Genomic DNA, 20,000 nt, shown 5'->3' with positions numbered 1-20,000 from the left:
TGTATGAATGCATGTATGTATCTATGTATGTGGGTGGGTTTTAGAACATACGGATGAATAGATGGATATATATGATATTCTGTTTTGGAAACTGAAAATGATAAATGATAATAAAGCAACCGGTGACAAACTAATTACGCAGGTTAACACGATAATGCAAAGGGTGACAACAAATATCCAGGGGCGTTAACATATGCCCCTGTCACCGCCGGATTCTCTCTCGCTCGGACCCACCACCGTTTCGACTGAAAACAGCCAATGACGAACAGAATAGAATGCCCAGCGGGCAGCAGATGGCGTTTGGTAGCCCGTCAAACTGACTTGACAGAATGATAATGACAACTGAAATCGACCATCACCCCCCATCCCCAATCCATCCTCCCATTCTGTCCCCATTACCTCACACCCTCGCCCCCTCACCACCCCCCCACACAACCTCCTCCAACCCCTCTCCCACCACCCACCACACACGCCATCAACACGTAACAGGACTTTTGACGTGAATGAAAAATTATCGGAACAGGCGGTGTGAAGGTGATGTGGGCGTTGAGGGGTGGGGGTAGTGTGGGGTGGAGGGAGGGCTGAGGGAGAAGGAAGGGGAAAGGGTGGGGGAAGGTCGAGGAGTGGAAGAGGGAGGGGTAGCACAAGAAAGGGGGTGGGTATGGTGGTGGGAGTTTGTTAACGTTCTGTTTAACAGACCGGACGGGCAAAGAAATTAGAGTTCAGTATAAAACAGATTAAGAAATATAAAAAATAAACAAACAAACAAATACACGGTGTGTTACCGGAACACCCATCCATCTTTGACGGGATTATGTGTTTCAAAATGGTTCTACATTACAATTTTCAAGGTGAAAGGTGTGTGTGTGTGTGTGTGTGTGTGTGTGTGTGTGTGTGTGTGTGTGTACATGCTTGTGTGTGTGTGTGTGTGTGTGTGTGTGTGTGTGTGTGTGTGTGTGTGTGAAAGAGAGGAAGAGAAAAAAGTGAAAGAGAGAGAGAGGGTAGAGGGAAAGAGAGAGTGATAGAGAGTGTGTGATTGTGTGTACATGTGTGCGTGTGAGGAAGAGAGAGAGAGAGAGACATAGAGACTAACAGACGGACAGAGAGGGAGAGTGACGTAGCGACTTCCGAACCTTCTATTCAGAAGCAGAACAAGTTCGAATTAGTTTGGGAGGAGTTCTTTCAGAAGATTCCAAAGACCAGTTCCATGCGAAGAAACAAACAAAACATTTTCTTTCTTTTTTTCTTTTTTTTCTTTTTTTTTTTTTTTTTTTTTTTTTTTAAGAAGACGAAGAAGAGGGAGGTGGGGGATTGGGGGGAAGAAGAGAAAAAGACAGACACACAGACAGCAGACAGAAACAGGCACGAAGTTAAGAGAGACAAGACACTGGAAGAGAATCAGACAGAAGAAAGAGACAGACACAGGTATGACACAGAAGAACGGGGACTGGAGGTGAGGTAAGGGGGAGGGCTGGGGAAAGAGAGTGAGACCGGGGGAAGAGAGGGGGCAGGGAGGAGGCACGGGAGGAAGGGGCAGCCATAAGGGGTAGGAGGGTAGCCTCCTGTTCAGAAAAGCGGCTCAAATTCGGTTAAGTCCAGCAGGAGAGGTTCTCTTTGAGCGGGGGGTCTCCAGAGCCAAAAGCTTGCTGCCAGCCACTTCTCTTCTGGTTCGGCCATAGGACTTTACTTCCCCGCACTCCAACTTTCTTTCAGGGGGCAAACCCACATGTTTCTTCTTCTTCTTCGTCTTCTTCTTCTTCTTGTTATGATTGGCACTAACATGAGTGTGTGTGAGCGTGTGTGTGTGTGTGTGTGTGTGTTTGTGTGTGTGTGTGTGTGCGCGCGCGCGTGCGTGCGTGCGTGTGTGTGTGTGTGAGTGAGTGAGTGAGTGAGTGAGTGAGTGAGTGTGTGTGTATGTATGTGCGTATTTGCAGGTATATGTGCGTGTGATAGTGTGTGTGTGTGTGTGCGTGTGCGCGTGTGCATGCACGTGTGTTTGTTCCGGCCAAAAAAAAACGAGAGCTAGCGCGAGAAACAGATACTCAAGGACAGATAAGACAGACAACAAGAGAGAGAGAGAGACGGTGAGAGACAGGGAAATAACGTGGGGTGGTGGTGGGCGGGGAGGGGTGGACTGGAGGGACAGGGAGAGAGTGTGTCACAGACACAGGGAGGGAGAGGGAGGGCGGTGACAGACACAAGGAGAACAGAGAAACAGACAGCAGAAGGAGACTGAAAGAGACGGACACAGAGAAAGAGGGAAGACCACTTTGAAAGAACGGCTGTGAACGAACTGGAAAGCTTGTGACAAGGTCGAGTTCCAAAGATCAATACTTTTAGGATCGACACTGTTAACCCCGTGGGTATTCTGCCTGCCTACATAGCGTGCTTACACCCCATGAAGCAAAAAGCCCGGTTGCTCTCTCTCTCTCTCTCTCTCTCTCTCTCTCTCTCTCTCTCTCTCTCTTTCACCTTCCCACCCTCCTCCTCCTCTTCTCTCTGTCCACCCACACAAAGATAAACATAAAAACCACATCAAAATGCTATATCCATGCACGAAAACACACACGCATGCAAACATAAAAACACCAGTTCCTATTAAAACACACACACACACACACACACACACACACACACACACAGCGCGCGCACGCACACACACACACACACACACACAACTTTGTTTTCTTCTTCTTTCTTCAGTCCAAGTGTCTAAAGTTGCAAATCAATTTTTAAAAAAGGAGACAAAAAGAAAAGTACAATAGGGTAAGTAAGCCCGAAATCTCTCTCTCTCTGTCTGGGCACCTCCGTAGCTCAGCACCCCCCCCCCCAGTCCCCTCTCCCCCTCCCCCCCAAATAAAGTAATAAATAAAACAAAGCCGTCTCACACTTCCGTGTCGTTTGCGGCTGCCAGCCCACTGTCCACTGTTCGTTCGTGGAGACACAGACGCCATGACAATGGGACGGAGAGAGAGGGGAAGGGAAGCGTCCCTTGAGGTTCTCCTTCCTTTCTTTCCTATCTTCTTTCATTTCCTGCGTTGCATCGTGTGTGTGTGTGTGTGGGGGGGGGGGGGGGGGGGGGTTGGGGACACTGTGTGTGTGTGTGTGTGTGTGTGTGTGTGTGAGTGAGTGTGTGTGTGTGTGCACGCGCGCGCGCGCGCGCATATGCATACAATGAACGACAAGGAAGTTGAAACGAAAGAAGGAAGATGAGAGAGAACAGAGGGGGGAAAAGAAAGAAAGAAAGAAAAAAAAGAGAAACGGCAGCAAAAAGGAACAGTACACAAGTCCGCGGGCCTGTCAGTCAATATCGCGCACACCCCCAACCCCTCCTTACCCCCCCTCCCACCCCCACCCCGCAGCCCCCCTCCCTTCCTCCCGCCACACCCCCCCTCCTCCCACACCTACACGTCACTCAGCAGTTGTCCTCCAACATCCGTCCGTGACAACTTCGTGGCCTTACACGGGCGACTCGTATGTGTATGTGTGTGTGTGTGTGTGTGTCGCATTTCTTTCACTGAAGTCGGACGCGGAACGGAAGCAGCAGGGTTAGTTCCCCTACCCCGTGCTTGCTGCCAGGTTTCCGGCATTTCTGTACCCTCGCTCTGTGTCTCTGCGTCTCTCTTCCATTGCCGTGTGTGTGTGTGTGTGTGTGTGTGTGTTACTGTACCTTCACCAGTCTTCCAAATCCCCCAAAGCCCTCTCTGTGTCTGTCTCTGCATCAATTACTGTTGGAGCGTTTCGTGTCCCTTTCGTTCATCACAGACTGACACACAGACGACACACGGTGGTAGTAAAGTTAGTTTAACTAGGTTACTGATACCCCTTGCTGCCTGCATGTCTGTGTCTTCCTTTAGGTTTCTGTTTTTTGTCGGGTTTTTTTTTTTGTTTGTGTGTGTGTGTGTGTGTGTGTTGTTGTTGTTGTTGTTGTTGTTGTTTTTTGTCTCTCTTTCTCTGTCTCTCTCCCAAACCCTCTGTGTCAAATTTCTTTCATCACACCAATGAAGACGGCAGAAGTGGAGCGGATAGTTGAGTTCCCCTTGTTTTTCCCTCCCTCCCTCCCTCCCCTCTCCCGCTTTATCTCTGGAGTACTCTGTCTGTCCATCTTTGTCATCCCCATTAATATACACACGCGCGCGCGCGCGCGCATCAAAAACACACATTCGCAAACAAGCATTCAGTGATTTACACCATAACAAACACATGTTATGGTATTTCTGACCACACACACACACACACCACCACCACCACCACCACCAAAAAGAACAAAACGCTAAATATTGCATAAGCTTGCAAAATATGCTCTCGGCAGTCTTGCATGTTAACAACCCCTTTGTCAAAAGTATGTGTGGAGTTATTGACAATAAAAATGTCAGTGTCAGCGTTAGTGTCAGTGTCAGCACACACACCCCCCCCCCCCCCCACCCCCCCCCCCCCCCCCCCCCCCCCCCCCCCCCCCCCCACCCCCAACTCCCCTTGTCTGTCTCGCTATCTCTCTGAACTCGCTCTGTGAACCCAATAACACGATGAGCGCCACGCGCGATCGATGTCTCCTGTTGCAAATTGCGACCAGCCCTCCCTTACCTCCTCTCCTCCCCTCCCCTGTCCTAAGCCCCCACCCCCACCCCAAACACAACCTCCTCCTCCAAGCCCTGTCTCCTCCCCTGATCCCACAACCATCCCTCACAACAATGCAATCAAAGAATCAATGGAGGAGGAAGCTTTTTTTTTTGCTTTTTTTTTTTTTTTTTTCCTCCATCTGTTTCTGTCTGCCTTGTCTGTTCATCTTTGTCTGTCCATCTGTCTGCGGCTTTCTTCTGCCCCCAGCCCCCACCCCTCCTCCCTACTCTAGTCCTCCTGTCTGTCCCCATTCTGTGCCCTCTGTGTCTATGTGTCTCTCTCTTCTAGGACAGCCTGTCAATATCAATAACTTCCCTCCTGTCCTTTTATTTTTCATGCTTGTCTTTTGGTGCAGTTTTATTTTCTTCATCTTGTGGTGCTGCTTTTTTTTTTTTTTTTTTTTTCTCTCTCCTGCTGAAACAGCATGAACGAAGGTGTTGTTAGAACACTTCCTTCTGGCTCTGTCGTCTGTCTTTCTCACCTCTCTTGTCTCTAAGACTGTCTCTCTTTGCCTCTCTGTCTGTCTGTCTCTGTCTGTTTCTCTCATACACATAAATGACAAACATACATAAACCCAAAGATAATAAGGTAAACATACGACATACACGTACTCTCTGATATATAATAAGTAGAGGTAAATATGCGACATACACAAACTCTCTCGTATGTAATAAATATATGCAAATAAGCAACATGCACGTGCTCCATCATATGTAAAAAAAAAAAAATAGAGGTAAAAATGCGACATACAGGTACTCTCTGATATGAACTGGTGGCAAATATGCTACATACACGTACTCCCTTCATTAAATATAATAGATTGAGGTAAATATGCAACATACACGTACTCTATCATATGCAATAAATCATATACAGGGAGAGGATAGGGAGGATAAAGAGAGAAAAAGACAGAGAGGCGTGAAACAGACAAATAGAGACATACAGGTACACAAAAACAGACTGGTAGAAAAAAAAAAAAAGAGACAGACAGACAGAATCAGGTCACAGACGTGTCTCCAAGGTCTACAGAGCCGAATCAAAGAAGTCCTCTTGGCGGAGAAGGGCGACGATGCTGAACGTCTCCAAGACTTCATTGCTTTTCTACCACAGATACGGTGACAGAGAGACAAACAGACAGACACAGACGGGCAGGCCTACAAGCAACCACGCAGTCAGGTCAAGGACTTGTCTATGGAGCCAGACCACTGAGGGCCGGCCGTTGGCGGAAAGGGTGACGATGCATAATTTATTGTATTCAAGACTTCACTGCTTTCACTGCCAGAGACTGACAGAAACTGTGACAGACAATCAGAGCATAGATACTAGTATCTCATTCTAGTGTTTATGATCAGAGGAACCTTCTATCAACTACAGCAGACGGACAGACACAGGTCAAATATTTGTCTCTTTGGTCTACGAAGCGGGATCAAAGGCGAGGGGTGACGATGCGCAGTGTCTCCAGGACTTCACTGTTTAACTAAACCACAGAGATGGTGGGAGACAGACAAGCGGCTAGAGACAGAGAAACAGAGACACACAAACACCAACAGACAGACATGCGAGCAACCACGCAGACAGACTGAGACAGGTCAAGGACTTGTCTAAGGATCCAGACCAAAGTTGGCCCCTGGTGGAAAGGGTGACGATACATAACGTCCCCAAAACTTCGTTGCTTTCACTAGTGGCGAAGGCAGACAGTGTGAGTTGGACGAGACAGGGAAGGAGAGAGAAAGGAGAGAGAGCGAGAAAAGAAGAAAAAGAAGAAGAATGAGATCATGATCATGATCATGAATGGGTGAAATGGGGAGCTGTAGAGAAAGCGAAGAGTGGGGGGAGTGTGTGTGGAGGGGGAGGGGAGAAAAATGAACCAGATCAGCTGTTGAATCAGCACGATTGTTATACTAACGACAGCTGATAGTAAGAAGTTTCGTGACATTCCCCGTTTGAGACGGAAATCATTCCAGCTGTATGAACAGAAATATGTGCGTGCGCAAAAAAATAATGATTTTTTTTTTTTTTTTTTTTTTTTTAAAGGGGGAGGGAACAGCGTAAGGACCAGATCTGCAGCAGCAGCACCGTCACGAGTAACAACAGCAACAACAATAATAGCGACAGTGACAACAACAGCAACAACAGCGGCAGTAACAAACAACAACAACAGCAACAACAGCGGCAGTAACAAACAACAACAACAGCAACAACTGCGACAATAACAACAGCAACACGAACAACAACACCAACACCAACACCAGCGACAATAGCAACAGCAACAACAACAGCGACAATAACAACAATAAAAGCGACAATAATACCAACAACAACTACGAATATTTACAAGAGCAAGTCTGAAACAGGGTTGAAGGAGCTTTTATCAACCGGAAGAGAAAGGGTGGGTTCTCAAATAGATGCCATTATTATTTTGTTTTGTGGGGGAAAGAAAGGTAAAACGATTAGGATAGAATAAAATAAAATGAAATAAGATAAGATAAAATAAAACAAAATAAAATAAAGGCCATCATAAATCTTCTCTTCAGCTTCCGAATCTAAAAATGGTACGTTTAATTCCCTCACTTCTTTTCGAAAGATTTTGCTATTGTGTGTTTAATTCTCGGCATATTTAGCAGAATGAGCTTCGCGAGCTAATGATTTTAGACACGATTACTTTGGGGATGAATGGCATGTATTTCTATTTGTTATCAAATAAAGATTTTGTTAGAGAATTATTGAAAAAAAAATAAAGAAAGACATTGTGAAAAAAATGTAAAAAAAAAAAAAAAAAAAAAAGACAGCTGAGAGAGAGACAGAAAGACAGACACACAGAGAGAGACAGAGCCAGACAGAGAGAAAGAGACGACACATGTGTATCAGGAAGGCATACGTACGTACGTAGGTTAGTACGTAGGTAGGTACGTACATTACATACATACATACATACATGCATGCATACAGACATACAGACACACAGACAGACAGGCAAGCAGGCAGTGTGACAGAAAAGGAAGAAAACAGACGGGAAGAAAGAGGAGAGAACGGAAGACGGAAGATTCACACAAACCGTCAAACACATCATGACAGAACGGAAACACGGAGGAGAGAGAGCGAAGACAATACGTAGGACACCAACTGCCTGGCAGGACAAGGCAAGCTTGCACGACAGTGAAGGAAGGTTGGGGTCTCGGATGGGGGTCGGGGAGGGAGAGATGGAGGGCAAGAATGATGCGAGGGGGTGGGGGAAGGGGTGGACAGGGAAAGGTGGGGTGCATCTGGGTAGGGGCTGAGGAAGGGATGAAGGGAGAGGTATTAGAGGGAGCCACGGGCGCGAGGAAATTAAGGAAGGAGAACGTTAGAGAGGGAGGTGGAAAGGGAAGAAGGAGAATTTGAGGGGCGGGGAGGGGGTGGGTGGGAGAAGTTGGGGTAGGAAAAGAAGTATTCAGGTGGGTGGGGGTGAGGTAGGGAGAGAAAAAGAAGACTGAAAGGAGGGAAAGGGATTAGGTACAGAGGAAAAGAGATAATGACGGGGAGGGAGAAAGGGGCTGAGGTAGGAACGAAAGGAGAAATTTGCACTGGGAGAGGGGTAGCGAGGAAACGAGAAGACTTGGAGGGGAGAGGAGGACGAGGTATGGAGGAAACGAATTCGACTGGGGAGAGGCTCCAGGTAGGGAGGGGTGTAGAAGAATTAGTGGAGGAGGGGGAAGATAAGGGGGCGATGTATGGAGGAACAGAGAGGTATTAAGGGGCAGGGGAGGTGAGGCAGGGAGGGAAAAGAAGAATTAGTGGAGGAAGTGGGGGTGGGGGGGGGGAGTTAGGGGCCGAGGAAGGGAGGAACGGAGAAGAATTAGAGAGCAGAAGGGATGAGGCAGGGAGGGAAGAAGAAGGAGGTTGGAGGAAGGGGGGGAGGGGGGGAGGCAGTGGGGCAAAGAGGGGAAAAAAGTCTTTGGGGGGAGAGAAGGGGGTGAAATAAGGCGGATAGGAGAATTGTAAGTGCGGGTTGGAGGGTATAACAATGGAAGTGGTGGTGGGAAACTAGGAGGAATGGACTTCGCAGATTGCTGGATGCCTGAAATAGGTGTTAGATATCAGAACTGGGAAGAATGGATTCATTAATGTACATGTGGGTGTTTCGTAGGAAAGGTGGTTCTTGTGTCAAGTGTGTTTTGTGTTCAAGAGGTGTGTGAGTGAGAGTGAGTGAGTGAGAGTGTGTGTGTGTGTGTGTGTGTGTGTGTGTGTGTGTGTGTGTGTGTGTGTGTCTGTGTATGTGTGTCTGTGTGTGTCTGTGTGTGTGTGTCTGTGTGTGTGCCATGGAGACAATGAGAGGCAGAGGAGAGGGGGGATGAAGGAGGAGGGAGAATGTGTGAGAGACTGACACCCAGACAATCAACAAAAATGTGTGAGAGAGACTGACAGACACCCAGACGATCAACAAAAATGTGTGAGAGACTGACAGACACCCAGACGATCAACAAAAATGTATGAGAGACTGACAGACACCCAGACAATCAACAAAAATGTGTGAGAGACTGACAGACACCCAGACGATCAACAAAAATGTGTGAGAGACTGACAGACACCCAGACGATCAACAAAAATGTATGAGAGACTGACAGACACCCAGACGATCAACAAGAGTAAGAGAGAGGGGGCTGGGGGTGGAGAGCGGGAGAGGGAGGGTGGAGGAGATGAGAGAGGTAGAGAGAAACGGACAGCGAGGGAAGAAAAAAAAAGACAGAGACACGAAAAGTTGGGTGTGAGGGTGGGGATGGGTGAAGGACGAACTCAGAGAGACACTGAAAATGGGATGTCATGTGGGGAGACGGAGAGTATGAAAGGGAGCAAAGAGAGAGAAAGAAACAGAAAGAGAGAGAAAGAAACAGATAAACAGACAGAAACAATGACAGAGATGGGAAGGGAGACACATGTCAACGGAGCGAGAAAGAAAGGCAAACAAATAAATTAAATGGAAGAACACATAAAAAAATACGTGGGGAAAAACGTGGAAAGAAGAGGGAAGTATACTGTAAGCGTCCCAAATCACGACAGAAAGAAATCAGCGAGCGAACTAGAGAGAGAGAGAGAGAGAGGTATGACAGCACGTGACACCACCATGACAGCTGCAATGGACCAGACATTCAACAAGCCATACTTTCGCGACAAAGGGGTTTGTGGGGATCGGGAATAGGTCGTGATGAAAATAGGGATGAGGGGAGGAAGAAGAATGACCGGTGAGGTGGGGGAGGGGTAGGGCGGAGGATGGGTAGGGAGTGGGAGGGGTGCGGAGGGACAACAGATGAATGGCGTTAGGGACATCAAAACTTTGAGAATAGGTGCCCCAGATAACTGAATGCTAGACATCAAGACTTCAACAATAGGTGCCCCAGATAACTAAATGCTAGATATCGGTGAAAGGAAGAAATTTGTTCAGTTTTGTTTTATGTTTCGGTTTTAAGAGCAGGCGTCCAAGCACGTGTGCGTTGCGTGTGTGGGAGGTAGGGTGAAGAGGTGGGGCAGCGGGGGCGGGGGACAGGGGTGTGTGCATACGTCATACGTGAGTGTGAATGGCAAAGTAGGGGAGGAGCTGAGGTGGAAGAGAAAGGGAGAGACGGGGGCAAAGACGGAAAGAGACAGATACAGACATTCTCTATGAAGATTGACAGCAACATGATGGGGGAGGGAGGGACAGAAGTGAGAGAGAGAGAGAGAGAGAGAGAGAGGGGAGGGAGGGGGGAGAGAGAGAGGGGGGGGAGGGAGGGGGGAGAGAGAGAGTGTGTCTGTCCACGAACAACTACAATAAAACAATGTGCAAATATTGCTCCTCTTCTTCCTCTGTCACACCTCCCGGCTCCTCTCTTCCCTGCTTTCTGTAGTTCTATTGATTTTTGTGTGTGTGTCACAGAAGGCTTGTTGTTTCTGTTATTGTTCTGGTTTTGGTGTTTTTGTTTGTCATCCCCAGAAAAAAAAAGGACCTTGGCGAATTGAAACGCATTGCTTGCAAGCTCTTACTGAGCCAAACATGACCTGAACTACGGGAAAAGGATAATCATTCACACTCGTCTGTCAACTAAGCATGTTAGACCTCTGTTTGCCTGTCTGTCTCTTCCTCCTTAAAAAAAAAATATTTCAAGAATTGCTTCATACACATTTGCCAGAAACATAAACATATCTCTGCCTGTCTGTCTGTCTCAGTGTCTGTCTGTCTGTCTCTCACCAGGGATGGGTGGAAAAAAAGGCATATGTTTTGCTTATCTCATTACCCTGGTAAAATTTCATTTCATTTCGTTTCGTCTCTCTCTCTCTCTCTCTCTCTCTCTCTCTCTCTCCCTCAGTTTCTCCTTTCAAAACAACAACAAACAGACAAACAACAACACAAACAATAAAGTAACAACTCTACAGTGCCAACTGATAATTATTGCTTACCCCTATTTTATGCCGAGTGCCGTGCCGAAACTGTCACATAAATGACGAACTTTATAACGGTTTTTTTTGTTGTTTTTTTGTGTTGTTTTTTTTATCGTGGACTGGACGTTTGTCAGATGATTCGTTATCGCTTGCTAACTACGTGACGACCACCGGTAATGCGCAGAGTTGTACGCTTGCCCATTACCGATAATAAGCAACAGTTTGCAACTTTACACAGCACCGGTAAAACGCAAAACGTGTCGCGCATTACCGGCAATGCGCAAATTATTCAACATTACTAATGCAATGTATACATCAAACGTGAACCACTTTCCCAGTTCCCAATGCAAGAATAGTGTCGCCCAGCACCACTGGTGAAATCAACAATTCATTTGATGCAGCCAGCTAAAAAGACTGCGCGGGAAGAAGGGGGGAAACCTTTTATTTATCTATTCAATTGTTTAAATCGGACTGCAGATCAACTTGTTTGTTTGACGATGATCTGAACGGAACGACGCGTTTTTGGGGAAAGAGTTCTTGTAGCCCGATGTGCTTTCTGTGCGTGACTCCTCCTCTCAAAACATTCGTGACCCAAACACGCGCACACACACACACACACACACAGAGAGAGAGAGAGAGAGAGAGAGAGAGAGAGGGAGGCACAGTTCTCCAACCGACCCACCACTTCACCGCTCCCTCACCTCACCCTTAGTCTCTCCTTTCTCCCTCCCTCCCCCTCCTCCTCCCTCTCCCGCTCTCTTTCTCTCTCTCTCTCTCCCACTCTCCCTCCCTCTGTGCACGCTCCCTGTCAAACCATAATCGCGTACTAATCATAACTCGATCTGTGCCTTCGTCAGAATATCGAGTTACTGTGCTGGCTAGATCAGTGACGAACGTCAGTCTGTGTGTGGGTACGTAGGCTCATGCAAGTCAATGAGGCAAGGGGACAGTTGGTTCTACGTAGGATGCATAAGCCTCCCCGCGACTCATCAACGTTAATTGTGTGATGCGGCGTTGCCAAATCGCGTGCGTGTGTATTATGTGTGGTTTAGTGCAGTATAGTGTAGTGCAGTGTAGTGTAGTGTAGTGTAGTGTGGTGTGGTGTGTGTGTGTGTGTGTGTGTGTGCGTGTGCGTGTGCGTGTGTGTGTGTGCAGTGTAGTGTAGTGTAGTGTAGTGTAGTGTGGTGTGGTGTGGTGTGGTGTGGTGTGGTGTGGTGTGGTGTGTGTGTGTGTGTGTGTGTGTGTGCAGTGTAGTGTAGTGTAGTGTGGTGTAGTGTGGTGTGTGTGTGTGTGTGTGTGTGTGTGTGTGTGTGTGTGTGCAGTGCAGTGTAGTGTAGTGCAGTGTAGTGTAGTGCAGTGTAGTGTAGTGTAGTGTAGTGTGGTGTGGTGTGTCTGTGTGTGTGTGTGTGTGTGCAGTGTAGTGTAGTGTAGTGTAGTGTAGTGTAGCGTAGTACACGACAGGCATTGTTGTGGACAGGAAGGATGACTAACAGAATGGGAACACACGATAGAACAATGTCATATTTCAAACAAACGAGTCCTCTTCCTGCACGAAGCTTCCTTCCTACACTCAAAACATCACCCGATGAATCACAACAGAATCGAACAATCACAATACTCCCCTGAACAAAACCTAAACGATAACACATAACATTCACGGTGGGAAAAGTGAACACAAGCAAGTGAACTATATGAAACACCTACCACTCTGTAACACACCCACACAACCCGTCCCCCCACCCACCATCTCACCCTCCCCCCCAAAAATCCCCCACATCACCTCATTGACTTCCTCTTGATCAGTGGCTAGGCGAACAAGAGCGGAAAATAATGAAACAACTGTTTGACTACTGAAGAACATTTCCCCACCACCCTTTAAAAGACACGAAACATTCGTTTGATCATGAAATGAACTGGTGGGGGAAAATAGACGGTGGGGGTGAAATGGGGGTTGTTGGACGAAATGGAGGGACAGAGGCGGAGAGAAGGAAAGAGAAGGTGACAGGCGCAAATAGACAGACAGACAGACAGACAAAAAGATTCCAACAGATGTCTTGAAACGCTTGAGACATTTCAGGAAATGCACCAACCTGCTGTAACAGGAGGCATGATCTGAGTTCCCTGAACGTGGACACAGCGTTTTTCTTCATTTAAGAAAGCAAGAGAGAGTGTGTAGGCTGTAAGACCAGTCTGCTAAGCTGTAAAACAGCGAGGTTACGTTCCTAAGAAACGACAAGCAACAAGGCGGTTATGCTCCTTTTTTTTCTTTTTCTTTTTCACCCCAGTCGAAACCATGCGTGTTCATCTTCTAGGAAGCATAGTGCTTTATCTTTTGTGAGTTGCGAGAACATCCTGCAATGTTGTACCATGGTTTGATTTCGAATGATTTAATTTTTTTAAAGTCTATTCACCATCGCTTACAGCTTGGTCTCCGACCGAGAATAGGCGCTATATAAGTGTCCATATCATTCATTCATTCATTCATTCATTCATTCATCGATTATGTTTTTCCACAACGCTGCGCCACACGCTGTTTACATTCCCAAGAAACACCAAGATGGCCAATAAAAACACAGAGGTGGTTGTTGGTGGCAGTGGCGATGTTTTGGGGTGGTTTTTTTTTTTTTCACCAGCAACCAATCAAACATCATATTGTTATGTAGGACAGGAGACCATCGCTCCATTATCACAACAGCTGCTGCATCCCCGAACGACATGCGTGTCATGTTTCACAGACACCTTGCCGTACCCGACACGTGACGTTAGCTTCATCCATATCACATAATAGCTAAGGGAACATACTCTTGTTGAACCACTGCGGGTCACACAGCATTGGTCATATGGCTCTGTGCTGGGTACATTGTTGGGCTCAAAGCCCTAATGGTAAGTGAATCGATATCAGACGGGGGGCTTCGATCTTTAGCCCTCTTGTTCTCCTCCTGGGTGTTCTCCTGTGCTTCTCATCCTCTTTCCTCGGCCTCCTCCTCCTCCCCCTCTTCCTCCTCCCACTCTCCTTCTTCTCGTTCGCTTCGGGTGACGAATAAAGCTGTCATCTCCAGATTCTGCCGGCTGCCTACGAGCTTGGCCCTTAAGGGCGATCTTTAGCCTGTTAATACGGGACATAATTTCAGCCTTTATGAGACATTACGTTAATCTAAAAGAGAAATTATTTTGACCCATATGGGGGGACATGAGCATAACCGATACAGGAAGTAAGTTTCACCAGTACGGCTTCGGTTTATCCAATATGTGACGTTAACTTCAACAGGACGTAAAGTTCACCAACAAGAAACACTGTTTTAAGCGATATAAGTAACTTGTTTCACCGAAACAGGATGATGATTCAACAATCATTAATGATATAAAAGATCAGTTTAATCAACATAGGTCGTTAGGGACGTAATTTAACAAACACTCCACTGTTCAATACAAAAAAAATATATACAAGCATGCACGCATGCATACGTAAACGCACGCACGCATGCACACACACACACACACACACACACACACACACACACACACACACACTCTCTCTCTCTCTCTCTCTCTCGCTGAATATGTCATCACTCATATTATGGGCCTGAGGCCTGACATCAAAATGTCTTCGACTTTTTTTTTTTCTTTTTTTTCTTTTTAACTTTCGACTCTCTCTCTCTCTCTCTCTCTCTCTCTCTCTCTCTCTCTCTCTCTCTTTCATGTAAACACGCACGCAAAAACAAATTTATGCATGTGTACACAAGTAAATGAACGCACGCACGAGAATACGCGCTTTCAAACACACATGCACGCGCGTACGACACGTACCCATCCCCCACGTACCTCCACACCTCCCCCCCCCCACCCACCCCCCCACACAGCGTCTACTATTACTTTCAATGAAAGACGTACAAGTGTGAAGCTTGAACGAACGAACATATGTAAACCCCTCTCCTCCTCCCCCACCCTCACCCTACCTCCCCGCACTTGCACGCGCCTTGCTTTCCCAACTCAGCATCCCAGCTCTCCAGCCCCCCTCCCTTCCACACCCACCTAATCATCACAACTCAACATTACAGCTCTCCAACCCCCCTTACCCCCACACCCACCTAACCTTTACAACTCAACATTACAGTTCTCTAACCCCCCCTCTTCCTCCCACACCCACTTAATCTTCACAACCCAACATTACAGCTCTCCAACCCCCCTCCCTCCCTCCAACACCTACCTAACCTTCACAACTCAACATTACAGTTCTTCAACCTCCCTCCCTCCCACACCCACCTAACATCAACATTACAATTTACAGTTCTCCAACCCCCCACTACCCCCTCACCTACCTAATCTTCAAAACTCAACATTACAGTTCTCCAACCCCCCTTCCCCCCACACGTACCTAATCTTCACCACTCAACATTACAGTTCTCCAACCTCCCACCCTCCCACACCCACCTAACCTCAACATTACAATTTACAGTTCTCCAACCCCCCTTACCCCCACACGTACCTAACCTTCACAATTCAACATTACAGTTCTCCAACCCCCCTTACCCCCACACGTACCTAACCTTCACAACTCAACATTACAGTTCTCCAACCCCCCTCCCCCCCCCCACACGTACCTAATCTTCACAACTCAACATTACAGTTCTCCAAACCCCCTCTCTCCCACACCCACCTAACCTCAACATTACAATTTACAGTTCTCCAACCCCCCTTACCCCCACACGTACCTAACCTTCACAACTCAACATTACAGTTCTCCAACCCCCCTTACCCCCACACGTACCTAATCTTCACAACTCAACATTACAGTTCTCCAAACCCCCTCTCTCCCACACCCACCTAACCTCAACATTACAATTTACAGTTCTCCAACCCCCCATTACCCCCACACCTTTCTAACCTTCACAACTCAACATTACAGTTCTCCAACCCCTCCTCCCCCACACCCACCTAACCATCACAACTCAACATTTCAGTTCTCCAACCCACCCACCCTCCCTTCCACACCCACCTAAATCTTCAGAACTGAATATATCCGCTGACTACGCACGGAACACTGGACTCGTTATTTTTCATTCAACCACCACCACACGTCAAGACCTTGCGTTCCCTCCCACTATACCACAACACACCTGACCCTCACACAGACACACACAAGGTAGGAAAAAGTTAAGTAGGAGGAGAGAGCGGCCTTCGGTGGGAATTCGGGGATATATCAGTAGCAGACAGAAATGAATGAGTACAAGACGAGTGAAAAATGGCCGGAGATCGGGGTAGAGAGCGGGGATTATATAAGAGTGCCAGAGAGAGGCAGACAGACTAACACACACACACACACACACACACACACACACACACACAGAGAGAGAGAGAGAGAGAGAGAGAGAGAGAGTAGTGGACAGAGAGAGAGAGGAGGGGGGGTAGGTGAGCTGGGGGAGGGTGGATAGTGAGATTCTGGTACCTCCAGGTAATGGCTGAAGAACTTATTTTGGAACTACCCTCCTACCTTCGCCCCCTCAATCAAACGCCTGGCACTCTTCCCCCCTTGCTCCTCAGAATATTTGGCATAGTCGCCCTCGGTCAAGGGCTCGATGCTTGCACGGGCGTTTTTGTTTATACATCTCTCTCTCTCTCTCTGCCCGCCCCTCTTCCTCTTTACTCCCAACCCCTGTACTAAACTGCTTCTTGAAGTGAAGACGACTGCGCTGCTCTCTCTCTCTCTCAACCTCCCCATCTCTGCTTTCCACCCTCTCTTCTTACTCAAACCCTACTTCGTACTGAAGACTGAATCAAAGATGGCCTGCCCCTCTGTGTGTGTGTGTGTGTGTGTGTGTGTGTGTGTGTGTGTGTGTGTGTGTGTGTGTGTGTGTGTGTGTGTGTGTGTGTGTGTGTGTGTGTGTGTGTGTGTGTGTGTGTGTGTGTGTGTCTCCTCCTCTCCTCTCCACTCACCCCCCCCCCTCCTCTGTCTAAGTTAAGAGAAACGATATTATCATAATTTCTTTAATTGTAAAAATGGTGAATGTTTACTGAGGGTTATGGTGACATCTGCATATTGTATTATCGCCCTTCATTCATATGGGGCAATGGCTTTAAGTGAATAAATCATCTCAGTCTCAGTCTCTGTCTGTCTCCTCCTCTCCTCTCCACTCTCCCCCCTCCTCTGTCTCTCCCCCCTCTCCTTCCCTGTCTTCTACCCTTTGCTGAGCTCAGCAGGAAAACAACAGCGGGGGGTACCCTAGTGATTGGTAAATAATCTCTAGCCGCGCGCAAGTCATTCATTCTTAATTCATTTGAGTAAAAAAAAAAAAAGAAAAAAAAAGAAAAGAAAGAAAATTAAATGATGCTAATAAAAATAAAAAGGAAATCACCTGCAAGTATCTTAGCTCGCTCAGAAACTCTGAAAGGGGAACGGAGGAGGAAGAGTGGGGAGAGATAGGGAGAAATAAGGGCAGTCACGCACACAAGCATGCGCGCAAGCAGGCGTGTACGCGTGTACACACACACACACACACACACACACACACACACACGCACGCACGCACGCACGCACGCACGCACACACACACACACACACACACACACACACACACACACACAGGGAAAAATACAGGAGAGAGAGAGGGGGGAGACACAGACAGACAGACAGACACAGAGACAGAGAGGGAGACAGAGACAGACAGAAAATATTGTAAATATTGTTGTGCAGTACCCTATTGTCTTAACATGAGTATGTGTGTGTGGGGAGGGGGGGCTTAGTATATCGTCAGCTATTGGGAATTCTTATTTGACTAGTTTTAATCTCTACTTATGTTGCGCATGATGATTTTATGCTAGTGGTTACAACAAGCCTGATATTGCACAACTCAATTTCCACGTGGATTAACAAAAGTGGTTTTGATTTGATCTGATTTGATTTGAAAGAGAAAGCACGAGAGACAAACGCAGGACAGGATACAGACAGAGGCAAAGACAGACATAAACAAAGATCGACTCTAGACAGTCAGACTAGACAGAACAGACACACACACAAAGACACAGACAGACAGATAGAAAGACATACAGGACTGACAGACAAGCGGACTGTCACTACCATTCAAACTCACCGTCTCCTGTTCCAAAGCAAAGACGTAGTGGTTGAAGAAGCGGTGCAGTTTTTCGTTGGTGTAGTTGATGCACAGCTGCTCGAAACTGTTGGTCTGCACACAGACAGACAGATGCACAATTGTAAGGTTAATAATCAAAATGTTAATCTATTTTTTTCATTTTATCTTACCATGACATTCTGTTTTCACTCCACACACACACACACACACACACACACACACACACACACACACACACATATGTATGTATATATATCAGTGCCGTTCTGCAGACAGACAGGTAGGGTAATCACATTTCATTATATTATCTTCATATCACGTATCGTATGTTTTCCGAATCTCTCTCTCTCTCTCTCTCTCTCTCTCTCTCTCTCATCAATGCTCATTCCACCTGCAGCCACAACCACACCCACCCCCTCTCCTTGCCACAAACTCGCTCACACTTCAAACGGTTTGCTTTCTTTTACTGTTATGTCCGGGACATTCCTGGCTTCTCCTCTCCCCTCCCTTTACTTTCTTCCCCTGTAACTGGAAGATGGTGGCAGCAGGGGAGGAGGAGACTGGAGGCGAGGGGGGCGTACATAAGAGGGGCGATGACCTGCGTGACGATAACTAAACACCTCAGGAGGGTGGGGGGGGGGGCGGGGGAGTCGTGGGGGGGGGGGGGTGGGGGTTGGGAGGACGCGGCAGAGGGTGGAGCCTGCGGATATTTTTTTTAATTTTTATTTATTTGGGTTTTTTTTTGGTGGGGGGGTATGGTGTGGGGGGGAGGGGGGGGGGAGTCAGGGGGGCATTCTTTACGGTTATTGTGATCGTAGAACGCCACACCCGGCGTTCGCAAGGCAGATGGCGATCATAGCAACGCACAGTTTGTGCTGTGGCCAAAATTTTCGTACGTTCACTCTCTAATTCTGTAGATCTAGGAAAGCAAACATCTTTCCGCTAAGTGAACTTAGCACTGCTAAGATCGTTCACACAATCCAAAAACAAAATAAAAAAACAATGGAGGGGAACACAGAGGACATGAAAGAGCGGAGCATGCCGGGTTGTCCAGTCTGACAAAGGGAACCCCTGTTGAGATGTTTTTGTCACATGTGATTACATCAGGCTGAAGGAGAACAACACACACACACACACACACACACACACACACACACACAGGGGTCGTCTCTAATTGGCTGTTTGACGATGAAAAGAAGAAGGAGAAGAAGGACAGTAATAGCGACGACGTCAGTAATGACGAAACGTAGAACAACAAAATGAAAATTATGTTGACGATGAAAATGATGACAAAAACAAAAATGACTGTGATTATGAGGAAAAGGACGCAGATGATGATGATGATGATGATGACGATCAAGAAGGAGACGAACAAGAACAAGAAGCAGACGATGGATGAATACAAGAAGCAGAAAACATGAAGAAGGTGGTACATGGCGCACAAACCTATCAGACTATAAAAGCCCCCCACCACACACCACACCCCAAACCCCATTTCCCCATCATTGTCAAGACCCTCAGATTAGCGCTGTCGGTGGAACGGTTCCGGCTGCCCGCTGCTGAGGCTTACTGCTGAGTGGAATTTTAACAAGATGGTCCGGCCCTCTCTCTCCCTCTCTCTCACATCTCCAGCCGCCCACCGTTCCAGTACATTGTTTCCTTGTTGGGCAGAGGAAGAGATAATACTGTTGTTTCACGCGAAGAAAGACATGGTATCTGTGACACTACACGAGCGTAAATGTGAATATGTCTTCATAGTAGAAAGATTGGGGGGTGGGGGGGGGCGGAGGTAGACAGACAGAGAGAGAGAGAGAGAGAGAGAGACTGAGACTGTTTATTCATTTTAGGCCTAGGCCCCTAATGAAGGGGATTGTGAACAGATAAACAATAATTATAAAA

At 47.2% G+C, this 20,000-nt stretch overlaps 1 protein-coding gene across 1 annotated transcript in view; it reads right to left on the bottom strand.

The window, feature by feature from the left end:
- The window catches only part of LOC143296612 (myosin-VIIa-like), a 220,551-nt gene that overhangs the window by 88,866 nt on the left and 111,685 nt on the right, over positions 1 to 20,000 (bottom strand). Inside the window, exon 9 of the mRNA XM_076608641.1 lies at positions 18,102 to 18,194. Within this exon, the coding sequence (XP_076464756.1) occupies positions 18,102 to 18,194 (93 nt within the window). The remainder of the gene's footprint in view (positions 1 to 18,101; positions 18,195 to 20,000) is intronic.

This window comes from Babylonia areolata, chromosome 21 (genome assembly GCF_041734735.1).
Source record: "Babylonia areolata isolate BAREFJ2019XMU chromosome 21, ASM4173473v1, whole genome shotgun sequence".
In the NCBI taxonomy this organism is placed as follows: domain Eukaryota; kingdom Metazoa; phylum Mollusca; class Gastropoda; order Neogastropoda; family Buccinidae; genus Babylonia; species Babylonia areolata.
The sequence above is the reverse complement of the archived record's forward strand: the minus strand, read 5'-3'. Positions and strand labels throughout refer to the sequence as shown.